The 16,081-nt window shown below is 36.8% G+C and overlaps 1 protein-coding gene across 1 annotated transcript in view; it reads left to right on the forward strand.

Moving 5' to 3' along the window:
• The window catches only part of LOC106872622 (lon protease homolog, mitochondrial), a 62,488-nt gene extending 57,483 nt beyond the window's left edge, over positions 1-5,005 (forward strand). Inside the window, exons 21-22 of the mRNA XM_052977511.1 lie at positions 1,596-1,760; positions 4,506-5,005. Coding sequence (XP_052833471.1) covers positions 1,596-1,760; positions 4,506-4,652 — 312 coding nt within the window. The 3' untranslated portion in view covers positions 4,653-5,005. The remainder of the gene's footprint in view (positions 1-1,595; positions 1,761-4,505) is intronic.
• The last annotated feature ends 11,076 nt before the right edge of the window (positions 5,006-16,081 follow it).

Here is a 16,081-nt window from a genome sequence, read left to right on the forward strand (position 1 = left end):
TATTCATTTTATTCATTTACTTGTTTCAGTCTTTGGATTTCAGCCATGCTGGAGCACCACCTTAGAGAGTTTTAGTCAAACAAATCAACCTCAGGACTTCGTTTTTTTAAGCTTAGTACTTATTCTATTGGTATCTTTTGCCAAACCGCTAAGTTTCAGGGACATAAACACTCCAACACCAGTTGCCAAGCAGTGATAGGGGCCACAAAGGCACACGTGCATAGTTACATTCATACATGGTCTGATCAATAAGTATCCGGATTGTTGCCATAGTAATGAAGCTAAAGCACACAGAGTGAAGCCGCTGGGCACAGATTGACCTTGATCTCTGCTGTGCATGTGCACTGAGTTTTAACATTCTAGCTCACTTCTGTTTATAGCAGTGCTTGGAAGGAATGTATGCAGCATGTAATTGTCGCATTGACCATGTTTTTGGTTAGGCACAGCATTCCCCAGGTCCAACAGCCACTGTATTCCTTCGATCTCACCCCTTGCAGCTTTTTCCTCTTTCCAAAAATCAAATCCTGCTTGAAAGGAAGAAGATTTCAGGGCGTCAAGGAAATCAAAGTGGATGAATGCAATGAGGCAGCTGCTGGTTATCCCAAAAAACGAGTTCTATTAATGCTTCCATCAATGGAAACAGTGCTGGGTTGTGTAGCTTCCAAAAGGGACTACATTGAAGGAGATTAAATGCCAAGTTAGTATACATTGTAATTTTGTTTTTATGGCGCCAGTCCAGATATTTATTGATCAGACCTCATATATATATATATCAGTTTCTGTTTACCAGATCTACTCACAAGGCTTTGGGTGGCCCAAGGCTATAGTTGAAGGTACTTGCCCAAGGTACCATGCAGTGAGACCAAACTCAGAAAGATTTGGTTGAGAAGCAAGCTTCTTACCACACAGCCATGCCTGCACCTAAAAATATATGATGGGCTTTCATGCAGTTTCCATCTACTACATTCGTTCACGAGACATTGGTTAGCTTATGGCCACAGTAGAGCCTGAAACCGTATGGTCATAAAGTGAGTATTTTAACCAGACAGTCATGCCTGCACCTATGAAATTTAACTTTCCTAGGTGGACAAATAATTAAATTTGTCTGAGACAGTTTTAAGGGTTGGTATTTAGCTATGGCTTGTAATGTGAAGGAGATGAAAAGTAAATCTTTCCCTTATTAAAACAGTTTTATCACAATTGGCAAGGGCCAGAAAAAAAACCATCCTGTTTCAATTTATTGATGATCACAATATAGAATTAGTTACTTGAACAAATTCTTAATGAAATACCTGCTATGACTTTGAACTGATAGTCCACTATTTATCCCAATGATCATTTTACTTCTATATAAATAATTATAGTTTGCCTATAATCATTAACATCATGTTCTTTCTCTCTTGCATGAAATTAACAACCTTTTCTTCCATAAATTGAAAGTAAAAGCTATAGAATTTCTTCATTCAAATCTCATTTGTATTGACTTGGCCTTTAAATCTCAGAGATTTATAAAATTTGCAGTTGATAGTTGATTATAACAATTATGATTGTTTTTAACTTCTTTGTTTAAATTTAGTTTTCTTTGTCTTTATCAGGGAGCCACGCCCAAAGATGGACCAAGTGCAGGATGTACCATTGTAACTGCCTTGATATCACTTGCCCTCAACCGTCCTATACGTCAAAATATTGCCATGACTGGTGAAATATCTCTGATGGGCAATGTTTTACCTGTAGGGGGAATCAAAGAGAAAACTATAGCAGTAAGTCTTAGTTTTATATATCAACATATGTATATTCATTTGTTTGTTTTGCCTGTCCATTTTTTTTTTTTTTATGTGCTAGCACCTTGTAGACAAATGTATTATTGAGGCATCCTTGTATTTTTATAGTCAGGGTCGCTTCCTATCACAAAACCTTAAATGTTGTTTAAGTAAAGGATGTCTTGTTTTGCACATCTTTAAGGTACATCCAGCAGACAATTTGTTGGCAGGAGAATTAACATCATCATTGCTTGTAGCTCACAATTTTTGAAGAAGTACAAATGTTAACAAACACACAGATACACAAACATGCATACATGCCCTTGTGCATGTGTGTATGTGTGTACACACATACATACATATATAATATATACAGCGTGTGGTGGATAAACCATTGTATAAATTACGCAGAAAAGGAAATAACACTGACATCTCATTTTAACAGATATATTTATCAAAATTACATTAAAATATCTTGAAATATTAAAGTGTTAATTTAATCATTAAAATTGCCATTGGCTTCAACCACGGCCTCCAGATGACTTTGGAATCTCCTGTAACTCTTCTGAATGGTCTCCTTGTTTAAGCTGGTGAATGCTGCCATAATCCTTGCCTTCAATTCATCTTTGGTGTTACAAGGAGTTTTGTTGGTCTCTCGCTCAACTGCACACCACACATAATAATCAAGGGAGTTGTAATGTGGCCAGATGTTAGGGGTAATGTGGTCTCAGAAACTGTCTGACAGCCATGACTATGTGCACACCACATCTGATGCTTTGTATGTCCAACTTTTCTCTCAGAGCACTTATACTGTCATATATGCACACTGACATTACACATCCAGTGGAGCATACTAGCTTCATTTCTTACAAGCCTACACATATCCTCAGCAGTCGCAGCCCATGTTTCACTGCTGTGTAGCATAGCTGTTTGCACACATGCATCATACAGTCTACCTTTCACTCTGAGCAAGACGCCCTTTGTTACCAGCAGAGGTAGGAGTTCCTTGAACTTTGCCCAGGCCATTCTTATTCTAGCAGCTACACTCTCAGAGCATTCTCCCCCACTACTGACTTGGTCACCTAGATAACAGAAGCTATCAACTTCTAGTTTTTTTCCCTTGGCATGTGATGCAATCTGTTTTCTGTACATCTTCAGTGTTTATTGCCCCTGTGTATCTGCCACACACAAAAACTATCTTCCCAGTTTAACCTTCATTTGATATTGCTGCACCTCTTATGTATCTATAACTTACACCAGGTACATCTTATGGAGTTTCTACCTACACCTTGTCTACAGATTGAGCAGGGCCACTTATCTGAAGGGGTTTTTGATTTGTCTGCCTTCATACTTACTAAGACTTTGGTTTTTGCTAGATTGACTCTAAGGCTCTTTGATTCTAAACCTTGCTTCCACACCTGAAACTTCTTCCCTAGTTCTGGTAGTGACTCAGCTATTAGAGCAAAGTCATCAGCATAGAGGAGCTCCCAGGGACAGCCTGTCTTGAACTCCTCTGTTATTGCCTGGAAGACTATGATGAATAAGAGAGGGCTGAGGACTGATCCTTGATGAACACCCACTTCTACCTGGAATTCTTCATTCATTGCCAACCCTCATTTTATCAGTAGCATCCCTCTACATCACTTGAACAGTTCTCACCAACCACTCATCTATCCCTAGTTTCCGTATTGACCACCAGATAAGAGATCAGGCAACCTTGTCAAAGGCTTTCTCCATGTCAATGAAGGCTAAGTACAGACGTTTATCTTTGGTTAGGAATTTTTCCTGCAGCTGCCTTACCAGAAATATAGCATCAGTGATGCTTCTTCCTGGCACAAACCCAAACTGCATCTCTCCTGATTAGTTGGGCTATGACCCTCTCCATGACTTTCATTACCTGATCCAACAATGTGATACCTCTATAATTATTCCTATCTAATGCATCACCTTTACCTTTGTAGCAGTTGATTATGGTGCTGCTACACCAGTCATTGGGTATGACTCCTTCTTGTATCACCTGGTTGACTATACAGGTGACTAGACTATAGCCTACACCGACAGATATTTTAAGCATCTCAGCAGTGATTCCTGATGGGCCAGGAGCTTTCCCTGTCTTCATATCCTTAGTTGTTTTATCTACCAAGGTACTGTCAATTTGAGTAGCTGGTCCCTCTGTTGAGTCGACATTTCGCAGACTCTCTTTCTCCCAGTCATTCTCTTCATTTAGCAACCTTTCATAGTGGCATCTCCAAGCCTCTCTCTTTGAGTGTCTTTAAATGCATGCGAGCCAAATGAACAAACAAATGAATATATATAGTTTAGGTATATGACTGTCTAACCAATGTACTAATGTTGCAATGATATTGCATATTTTTAAAAGGTGACCTTTGAAAAATGCAACTGCATTGAAACATATATAAATAAAGATATAAAAATACATACATACACACAAACATGCATATGCATATACACACAGTATGTGTGTGTGTGTTTGAAATATATTTGCGTGTATATTTTGTTTAAAGTCTGTATTATTCTTAAACATTGTTAACTCATAAACATGCTTCTTTAGATGTGTTTTAAAAGAACCCTCATTTTAGGAAATATATTTCTGTTACTGAAGTTCACACACCATAAGGATTTTTTTCCCTGCATTATATATGTTATCATAATTAATCCATAAGCATTTTTTTTAAGAAAATTATAAAACTTTTTTATAAAATCTAATTATTATTTCTGTTATAGGCCAAGCGGGTTGGAGTTGACTGCCTGGTGTTACCTGCCGAAAACAGAAAGGATTATTCAGATCTGCCAGCATTTATCACTGAGGGTCTGGAAGTGCATTTTGTTAATCACTACCGAGATGTATATCATATAGCATTCCCCCAGTAAAACGTTGCCATTCTCTAACTGACCAGTGGTGCTGTTCATTAGCTGAACATATATGTGCATCTGCATATATATATGTGTGTATGTGTATCAGTGTATATAGAAAGAGAAAGAAAGAGCAGACATGATGTGACACAACTATTTAAAAATGTGTAATACTTTTAAGCATTTGTCATTTAGCTCCTAAGATCATTAGCACAATAATTCACTGCTGGCTGTGTATCTAATAGTCAGGTCGGAGGTAAGTGTCTGCTTCAAGAGGCCAACTTTGTTTTGCATTCTTGCTTCACCCCCCTCCTTCCATGCTTTTTACTTACAACTATATGTAAATAAATAAAGAGATATTCATTTTTAAACTTCAGGTATTCAGTTTCTTTTTGTATACTTTACTATTTAACTAACTTATGTGCATGTAAGTGCACCCTGTTTTATTTGCTTGTGGGTAGAGTCTATTATGTTTGTGTGTGTGTTGTAGTTTGTGTGCTTGGGATAAATTGGTACAAGAAGGTGAGAGAAGAGAGACAAAATGGTTGGTAGATAAGTTTGCAAGAGTGAGAGATTATTTCATACCTCCAACTAGGGAAAGGCCATACTGAGAATGCACTGGTTTATCAAAGAGGGTGGGTCTCTATACAGTCAAGTAACCAGTTAAAAAGAGCAGCAAAATTTCTTTCATTTACTCCTTACCATCTTTAAAATAGAAGAACACATAAGGCAAGGCAGTCTCGGGTACACAATGTCCTAGAAAATAAACAGTATTGTAATATAATCAGAGCTGGAACATTTGTCAAATGATGGAATTTAAACACAGAAAATAAGTGCAAAACTGTCCTGTGCTAGATACACTTTATGATGACAGTTCTTTAGTGTTATGTCTACAGAATAAAGTGCTAGGTGAGTTGTCATCATAGAAAATAATGGGATATAAGCAATATTCATAAAAATATATATTTAATGAATGTCTCTTGATTCATTATTTGTGCTTTAAACCTGATACTGTATGTATGAATATTTTAAGCACATTCATAAACTGTTCATCAAAAATACCTCTTGAAGTATTTTGGCATGGCATTTTAAACTATATCCTCTGTGGAGAACTGGCACCTGAAGAATGACAACTCTACATTCCTATGAGGATTCGCTGAAAAGTTCATAGGCTGGCTATGGAGTGATACTAGAGCTATGAAATCTTGCATATATTAATTTCAACTCTTATTATTAATAACTGCATGTTTCTTTCCAGGTAGACTGACATCTGACTGTTCAAAGAAGACTTCAAAAGTAACTAGTTGCAACTTGGGTTCAATACTACCCAAACTGAAAAAAAACATCTGGAAACTTTAGAAATACTCTACAATCTAGGTGTATTGCAAAAATCGGCTTTACATGGAACTGCATGCATATTGCGTAAAGTACAAAGCCTGGTAGACACAATATCTTCAATCAACAACATCACGATATTGGATATTGTGTGGCGTCTTAAATAATGAGAAGAAGAAGGAGGAGGAGAAGAAGAAGAACCTCTCAATAGCAAATACCCAAAGAGAGCTAATAAGGCTGATGTTGACAAAGCCCTTACCCATCAATGGGTTTATCATAGCAGCCCAAGATCAATGCCTACCGACAAGGAGCTACCAAGCCAACATATTAAAAAACGGCAGTAGCCCAACATGTCATGTATGTAAACAACAAAATGAAACCATTGATCATGTTGTCTCCATGTGCAGTCTTCTTGCGCCTACAGAGTATCTCAAGAGGCATGATAGAGCAGCACAGTATATTCACTAGGTAATTTGCCAAAACCTGGACCTGCTCCATGATAAAAACTGATGAAAACACAAACTACCTCCAGTGCTTGAAAATGATCACATCTCACTCCTCTGGAACTTCACCGTTCAAACTGACAGAAAGATAGATGCGAATTGGCCAGACATTATATTGAAGGATTTCAGACAAAAGTCATGCCTCCTCATTGATATGACTGTCCCAATCGAAATAAATGTATCTGTCAAGACCTACCAAAAACTGAGCAAGTATAAAGATCTTGAAATAGAATTTGGCAAAATGTGGAACCTCAAGACTAAAACAATGCCTGTTGTTTTAGTTGCCCTAGGAATGATAGCAACAGGGGCTGATTCCTACTTAGCTCAGATACCAAGAAACCCCAAAACAGCAGAAATTCAAAAGATAGTGTTCATAGGAACTGCCCATATCCTACCTAAAATACTGTCTATGTAATCTCAAATCTTAAAACAAACGTATAATTTTCTTATGTTTTCTTAAACATTCTCTAGTACAAGGGTGGGGAAACTTTTTAGTGCGGTGGGCAAACATTTTCAAAGAAAAAGGTCTACGGGTGGATCACAAGTTCTGACTCTTGTATCTATGTATAATTCAATATACATTGATAAAGATAGGTTTTACACATTAAATTAACGCGTAACATCTTCATTAACGCCGCCACTGGATTTGGGATGTTTATATTACTTATGAGGTATTCTGTATTTTTCAAAATGTACCTATCCTAATGTTGGAGAAATCATAACAATCAAACATGGACCGAATTTAATTTTGAAAAATTACATTAATACCTAAATAGTGTTACGTGTAAATGACATATTTAAACAATTTTATCCTAGTGATAATTTTATTAAAGGTAATTAACCTTAACTTTAAAATTTGGCTTTGTTTAGTGAGAAGGATCGAACTACTATTTTTTTGTGAAAGTTTAGGAATATCACAACTTTGAAGAAACTGCTATTCTTAGTTCATTACTCAGGCTTTTGCTAGTAAGTCTTGTACGAAGACGATTTTTGCATAATTCAATTTGGAAAAAAACTGCTCACATTTGATAAGTTGTCGAAAATTGAGATACGAATTTCAAGGCATTTTTATGTAAAGCAGGGAATTTCTCAGGATTGATGGATTTGTAGAAGTCCAATAAAGTCAGATTACTATATTTCAATTTTATTAAGTTATCTGACTGCAAATCAATTAATTCTAATTGTAAGGAAACTGGAGCCTCCTCAGGACACATATCAAAAGGTATTTCAAAAACACGTAGTTCGATTTTATTTTGTATTTTTTCAAATCTACTTTCAAATTTCTTCAAAAGACTTTCACACTCGCCAGAAATATTCCTGTGTTGATTTGGGATTTTGTTCGCTCAATTTCGAAAAATGTCTGAAACACTTTCTTTTCAGTTGTGTGACAAATAAATGAAGCATTGATTCAAAGCTTGTGACATGAGAAAGCAAACTGGTTATTAGCTCATTGGAGCCTTGTAGTTTTGAGTTCAAATTATTTAAATGACCTGTTATATCTACTAAAAATGCTAAATCACTTTGAAAACATTTTATCTTCCAATTCTATAATAGGTACACCTTTAATATCCATAAAAATTTTCACTTCTTTAGTTCACAAAATCGCTTAAGCATTTGGGCCATACTTAACCACTTGACTTCCCAATGGTACAATAAATCCCCATATTCGGCTTCAAGATCTTTCAAAAATTCTTTAAATTCCCTATTATTCAACCCTTTGCTTTTTATCAAATTAACAGCCTTAGTTACAGCTTTCATAACGTTGCCCATCTTGAGAACTTTTGCACATAAACTTACCGTATGAATAAAGCAGTGACACACAATGTTTCCGGGTCCAAAAGACGCTTCTTTAATTCATTCTTAATCAGAGCTACGAACTCTTTTTCACAACCTACTATAGATATAGCGCCATCTGTAGCAAGATCACTCATTTTTTCATATGGTATATCAAAATCTTTCAAGGCTAGGTTGACCATTTGAAATATATCTTCATCTCTGGTTGTTCTATGCATTGATTTCAAGGCAAGAAATTCTTGCTGAATGTTGAATTTTTCAGTTATTGCACATATAAATATTGCCATCTGAGCAGTATTAGACAGACCAGTTGTCTCATCAATAGCTAATGAATACAATACGAATTCTGCTGAATCAGATTTTTAGAGAATTTTGAATGTCATCAGCAATATCTTTAATACGATCAGAAACAGTTCTTCTTGATAAGCTAATTTTCCAAACAAATTAAGTTTTTCTGGGCATATATTCTCAACAGCAGTAAGGATACATTCTTTCATGATATACTCTTTCGTATTCTGCATAACTAGCTTAAGTAACTGATTAACTTTCAAGAATTGGCCTTTTAGAAAAAAGCTTGTCTTTTAGTTAGATTTTCTTTGAAGGAGGCTATTTTGTCAAAACGTTCAGATTCTTTCAAATTTCCATAGGTCTTATGCTTGCTCACAAAATGCCTCTCTATATTATATTTTTTATGAACGGCTACTTGTTCGTTGCAAATAAGACAAATGCACTTGTTATCTATTTCAATAAACAAATGAAGCTCAGTTCATTTTTCATCAAACAAAGCACGTTCACCAGCACTTCTTTTTATAGGATTTTTATAACCGCTTGCCATAGTGATAAGGGTATTGAAAAATTGATTTAACAAAGTTATAAACCGGTTAAATTTATATTATCACTTTCGGAATTTTTGTTATCACCGCTGCCTGAGAAAAACAAAAGCCAAGTGGCTCGTAGTCGTATTGCATACATTTAGTGCTGTAAAAATAGTAAAAAATAAAAATCTACAAAAAATTAAGATATTGTCTGGTTCTGCAAGGTTTAACTTGATTTTTCTCTCTCCCTTGTCCACACAGGTGTTGAGAAGCGAGTGGGTAAGGAAGGGCGATAACTGATAAACCGATGGTAGATGAAAGTAACTTCTGTTGACCTTCTTGACATCGACTGATAGCAAAAATACGATACCCCTTTCGAAAAACGTTATTTTTCACTGCTTTTTCAGAAAAAAAAAGTTAGTAATCATTTTTTATAATCCTGTTCACAAAGGACCAAATTAGTAGTTTCTGTTTCAATGAAGCTTTACCAATTTGTCTTTGATTTTTAATAGATTTTTAGTAAAAATGTGAAGAATGAAATAGGGAAGAAAATTTAAATACTTGGGGTTCTTGAATATGAATAATTTTTACACTGTATCTTCTACAACCCTTCAGCTTTCGTTTCACATAAAAATTATTTCGATACATGCAATATATTTTTAGTTTTCACAGCTAACGTGTAGTTGGGTCTCAAAGGAGTGGTACAAACCTAGCAATATGTGTTTTATAGTGAAAACAAAATTTCCATTCAAATGGAAAATACCGGAGAATTTCTATTCGAGTCTGACCGTTTTAAGTTGTAGTGGAAACCCAACCTATGTCGCAAATAGGTTTACAAGTATTGTATAAATTTTATAATTGAAAAATTTACTTTACTTTGTGCATATGAGTACAGGAAATTGAAGGCGCAATAAAATGGGTTCGCGGGCGGGGTTTCCCCACCCCTGCTCTAGAACAATACTATGAGCAAAACCAAATATGACACCCTAGGCATAGCACCAACTTGATCATCTAACTTGTTCTCTCTTGAGGACTCTGGGTGAGACTTGGAGTCAACTTGTACAAATACACAGCAAAAGTCAAACATATAATAATAATGGTGTCTCAAGTATTCCTTGAAAGGAAACTTGGCATCAAATTTTCGACCTATAACTTGTTTACCACTTATGTGGAAGCTTTTGACTGGTGTCTTAGCAGAAGAGTTATACAACCATCTGGAAAGTAACAATCTACTTCCAGAAGAACAGAAAGGATGCAGGAAACAAAGTAGGGCAACAAAAGATCACTTATTAGTTGGTAAAATGATAATTAGAAACTGTAATCGCAGATTGACGGGACTGAATGCAGCATGGCTAGATTACAAAAAAGCACGTGACATGGTACCAAACAGTTGGATAAGTAAAGCAATGAGCATGTTTAGAACAGCAAAAAATATGGAGAAAGTGCTTAATGAAAGTATGAAACACTGGAATTTTGAATTGAACGGAAGAAAGCAAAAACTCGGAAAATTGAACATCATACTTGGAATATACCAAAGTGATAGCTTATCTCCATTACTATTCGTATTGGTCATGACACCGTTCACTATGATACTACGAAAAGTTGAAATTGCTTTTGGTAAGAGGAAATGGTCAGATAAATCATCTCCTTTTCATGGATGATATAAAGGTTTATGAGAAACAGCTTGAAAGTCTTGTACATACAATCCGCATTTTCTCAAATAACGTAGATATGGAATTTGGAATAGAAAAGTATGCTATATTAAAAATGAAACAAGGAAGATTTGAAAGAAACCAGGGAATTAAAATGCCAAATGGGCAAACAATGAGAGCAGTTGAGAAAGGACAGTGGTACAAGTATTTGGGAATACTGGAAGCAGACGAGATAAAAAAAAAATAAAGAAATGAAACAAATTGTTAGTAGGGAGTACACAAGGAGAGTAAAAAAATTATTGCAGTCAAAGCTGAATTCCAAAAATCTTAAAGCAATAAATTCAAGTGCAGTACCCTTAATTAGATATGGTTTTGGAATTATAGACTGGATCTGAAACTAGAAAGGTGTTGAAGATGTATGGTGCCCACCATCCGAAAGCTGATATCAACTGGCTGTACTTGAGGAGAGACATTGTGAAAGAGGCTTAATAGTAGTAGAAGAACGTGTACAGACGGAAAGGTGGAAAACAGAGTATGTGTATAACGTATCGAGTATAGCTCTTCGTCAGAAATAGGAGAAAAGAAAGGTCCGGAGAAGGACAAATGTCCAAGTACGTGTGTGGTTACATGACTGAAGAGTGCGAGAGGTATTTGAAGATATATTTGGTAATTTAATTAAACAGCTCAACAATTCTTTTCTAGTCAAAACCAAATGTATTTTAATAAAAATGCACAAGTTCTCAATAAGGTTTCTTATAAGATTATTCTATGAATCTGCCTTCAGCTTCGATGACTCAATGTTGGGCTGGAATCGTTGACATAGTCCTTATTAACTGGACAAGGGCAGCCTTCAGTGAAGCTATGGTATTGCGAAGATGTCGATTAGTTTTCGTTTCAATAACATTCCAAACATTTTAGTCCATGGTATTTAAATCTGGTGAGTTTAGAACCCATAAGTTTGGTGTTACATGATCGTAAATATTGTCTATTCTTGGCTTACACGGGCTTTGTGAGAAGATGCTGAGTCTTCCACTGCGTATTGCATCCATCCAAGATTTAACAACTGTCTCCAATATTTCCACATATCCAACAGCATTAATTCCAAGACCCTGTGGAAAGATGTGAAGGGATATGACATGACCTTCATTATTCACCACTATTAAAACCATCACAGTTTCTGGAAACTTAGTGTGCATCACTCTGGAGACGCCAGTTGAACATGCACATAACCATGTTATATTTCCTGTTAGACTTGATCTTGGTTGAAGTTTTCTCATCAGAGAAGAACCAAAGTATATCATGTTTGTAAAGGTTTTAATCATGTTAAACAGACACTTGGCACGGTTCAAACGGTTTTTCTGTCTCTTTGCAGACATGAATGATCCTGTCCTCAGTACATGCAACATGTCTCGAATGTCCTCGTGCATCAAAATTTTGATAGTTCACTCTGAAGTTCTTTGACGTTGGGTCTCACTGATTTTCTGAGATCATTATCGATAATGTTTTGAATTTGTTAGATAAATTTCGATGTCCTAAAATTTATCCAACAAGTTTAAAACATCGTCGATGATGATCCCAGAAAATCAATGAGCCATCGTCAAACAATTTTAAAATGTTTGGAATGATTTTTTTTTCTCTTTTGTACAATTGAAACCACTAGCGTAGCTGGGTGGGGGCGGTACGCCCTGGGCGGCACTTTTAAAGGAGCACCACTTTTGGGTCTGCTGTAGGCAGTATGTGTTTTTTGTGGGGCCTGAATTAACTTACAGCTCCACATCATTGAACGCAACTAACATCAACATAAAACTTTAACTAGTTAAATCTCAAAGGGTATTACAGCGAAAACCCTGAAGAAACTGCACCGGTATTATAGTAAAGTCTCAATTGCAACGGTTACTAACCGATGTAGTTGAAACATGTAGGTCTATTTGAAGCTGTATTTACATATACATGTGATTAAAGGTAATGCTAATGCTACTTCATCATAATCCTTACTCTGTGTGTGTGTGTGTGTGTGTGTGTGTGTGTGCGTGCGTGCGTGCGTACGTGCGTGCGTGTGTGTGTGTGTATTCGTTATTCATTCGAAGCTAATGGTTTACTCTGTCATTCCTCAAAGGTTACCTTCAGGCGGTAATAAGATTAATGGATAGTTCGGAGTAGTGATGCAATCATTATATTGGCATGTAGAGAGGAATTATTTCTGTAGTGAGGCCGGCTGTCTTTAACCAATTATCCCTGTAGATGGTATGGGAACAGTTACCCACTCTATAGCTGAAACCTTTTCCCATACCTATATGCAGACAATTTTTCTGGTTTCCTTTTTTGATATGTTGCAGCGTTGAGTCAAAGTTTGGTATTTCTCTCTCAAGCATGTATTTCGTCTCTTTGCCCAAGTTTAGGGTTGCAGTTTTGACGATACTATCACTTATCAGAGTGCTGGTATTTCTACAATCCTTCGACTTACAAGCATACCGGGGAAGAGGTGAGGATGTGATTCTGTCGTTGAGGCGATTGTGTTGCATGCATCTGACAAAAATATATCTTTGCTATGTATAGCAGCGTCTTTGCTGGGTACTTACCACCGAGTAAGATGAGTTTCTGAAATTACATTCTGGCCAAGGCTGTTTTAGTTCATATGATTTTGCTTGTCGTTTGATATGTGAGATTGCAATATATTCAGTAAACCACCAAACATGTTACTCCATCTTTTTGTAGCCACAAGGATTGTACGTGACAAGAAAGTGAATAACATCATCTTCTAACGAACACATAATTTTCTAACATATATCAGTTTCTATTTCGTACTTTTGATTACATAGACGTTACACACTCGCACGCGCATATATATTACTATGTTACCATAGATGTCTCCCTCCCTCTTTTTTCTCTCTCTCTCTCTCTCTCTCTCTCTCTCTCTTTATCTCTGTCTTTTTCTCTCTCACTCTCTCAGTCCTCCTATTTATCTTATCTATTTCCTTTACTTAAATGTTATCTCTTTTATCGACTTCCTTTACAATGCTTGTCTGTGTCATCTTTGTTCTCTTAGCAATCATTAAAAGTGACAAACCGGCTTTAGATGAAAAAGTCTATGAACTTTCACACACATTTGGCACTATCTTAATTTAGATTAGTTTCATATTGTTACTATGCGAATTTTTCTTTTACCCGCGAAAGGTTGTTTGAAGAGAAAAATGAAAAAGCAAAAAAATAAGCTAAGGATATGTGGCACTCCGTCGCTTACGACGACGAGGGTTCCAGTTGATCCGATCAACGGAATAGCCTGCTCGTGAAATTAACGTGCAAGTGGCTGAGCGCTGCACAGACACGTGTACCCTTAACGTAGTTCTCGGTTAGATTCAGCGTGAAACAGAGTGTGACAAGGCCCTTTGAAATACAGGTACAATAGAAACAGGAAGAAAGAGTGAAAGTTGTGGTGAAAGAATACAGCAGGCTTTGAACCTCCCCCACCCCTGCTGGAGCTTCGTGGAGCTTTAGGTGTTTTTGCTCAATAAACACTCACAACGCTCAGTCTGGGAATCGAAACAGCGATCCAGCGAGCGCGAGTCCGCTACCCTAACCACTGGACCATTGCGCCTCCACGCTAAGGACTTACACATACATACATACATACATACATACATACATCTAAATGCCAACCAAGGAGATGTAAACCGTATTGATAATCATCAACTTCGACCAATTAGTAGCAGTAGAAATACTCATGGTACAGCTAGCACGATAACAACGCCGATAAATGGAGTCAGGACTGCTTTGTATACAAATAAAAGCGATAAATGCTCATGCAGAGATAAATCAAAATGTCCTTTGATGAATCTCTGTATGAGTACAAATCTTGTATATAAATGTACCGTGCACACGAGAGGAGGGCCATATGTTTACATTGGGCAGACAGCTGATTCATTTAAGAATCGTTATTGTAATCATGTTGCCAGCTTTAGGAAAATCAATAAGAGACATTCGACATCTTTGGCAGATTTTATATGGCAACTGAAGGAGGCTAATACGAAATACTACACTACTTGGTCCATAGTTAGACATGCAAAACTATACAGTGCAAATTCCAGGAGATGCCGTCTCTGCTCCGAGTAATCCTTGTCTATTCTGTGGACTAACGAAAAGATACTTAATAAAATTTCTGAACGACTATCGAGATGCCTACACGCATATAAATGTACTTTCACACAATGCAGTGAGAATGAATTTTGAGTTACCGTTAACTTAGTGTAATTTCATTTTATTTTACTTTAAGGTATGGATGACTTAAATTTACTTTAAACCTCCCCGTTCTTCTAAATATCTAACTCGCTTTGTAATCATGAGTGCGCTTAACTTCGCGTGTGCGTATGTTCACATTTTTGCTAATGCTTGTATGAGCATATGTACTCGTGCCATGCAGCTTGCCCGAGGACGTTTATACATATATATCTGTTAACGGCATTTTTAAAGCGACATTGTTTTGTTATTGAGAGTCTTTTCTCGGAGTTATGCAAATAAAATGTGAGGATGCTCAAAACATGATAAAAATAGTTTGGGATTAACTAATTAAGCGTAAAGTGTCGATTGCAGTGTTATGAGTATGTCCAGTTATGTCTAGTTGTAAAGTGCCGTTCATCAATTAAATAATGAAAAAAAACTGCTAAATTATTTTTATATATCCCAATAATCATTCTCGGTTTGATTGAAATGCATGCAAATTATGACGTATTGATAATAATTTTTACGGAGCAATTCAGTTCCATTTTTCTCTTTTTTACTTGTAGTGAAACCTCTCTCTCGGGCATTCAATCATAAATGATAATGAAGCTGCTAACATCTAGCCTTCAGTTGCCTTGGACCCTTCTGTCCATCATCCTGATTGGTTCTTATTTGCGCGGCAATTGTCCCCATGTTCTGCTTGCTAAGGGGGCATTACGTCCAATCGTGGTTTCAGCTAAGGTCACATGAGAAGGAGTTTTTCTGGGTTTCCGGTGAGCCCTATTTCGCCTATAAATAAGTCCGATCCAACGACGGCAATCGTCTTCGATTTCAGATCTCTCACAGGTCTGGTCGCTGACCACACATATCGTCTTCGATTTCAGATCTCTCACAAGTCTGGTCGCTGACCACACATATTGTCTTCGATTCCAGATCTCTCATACGTCTGGTCGTTGACCACACATGCAGAACACAGCTACAGCCAGTTCCAGCGCCGACGTCTTCACCACCAATGTACTGTCTACCACAATGTCGTGCGCCAGCAAACCCACCACCAGGTACACACCAGTATCAACACACTCGGTTTTATCTCGACCCTGTTTGAGTGGATTGTTTCCACTCACGAGCAACAG

Source organism: Octopus bimaculoides, chromosome 2 (genome assembly GCF_001194135.2).
Source record: "Octopus bimaculoides isolate UCB-OBI-ISO-001 chromosome 2, ASM119413v2, whole genome shotgun sequence".
In the NCBI taxonomy this organism is placed as follows: domain Eukaryota; kingdom Metazoa; phylum Mollusca; class Cephalopoda; order Octopoda; family Octopodidae; genus Octopus; species Octopus bimaculoides.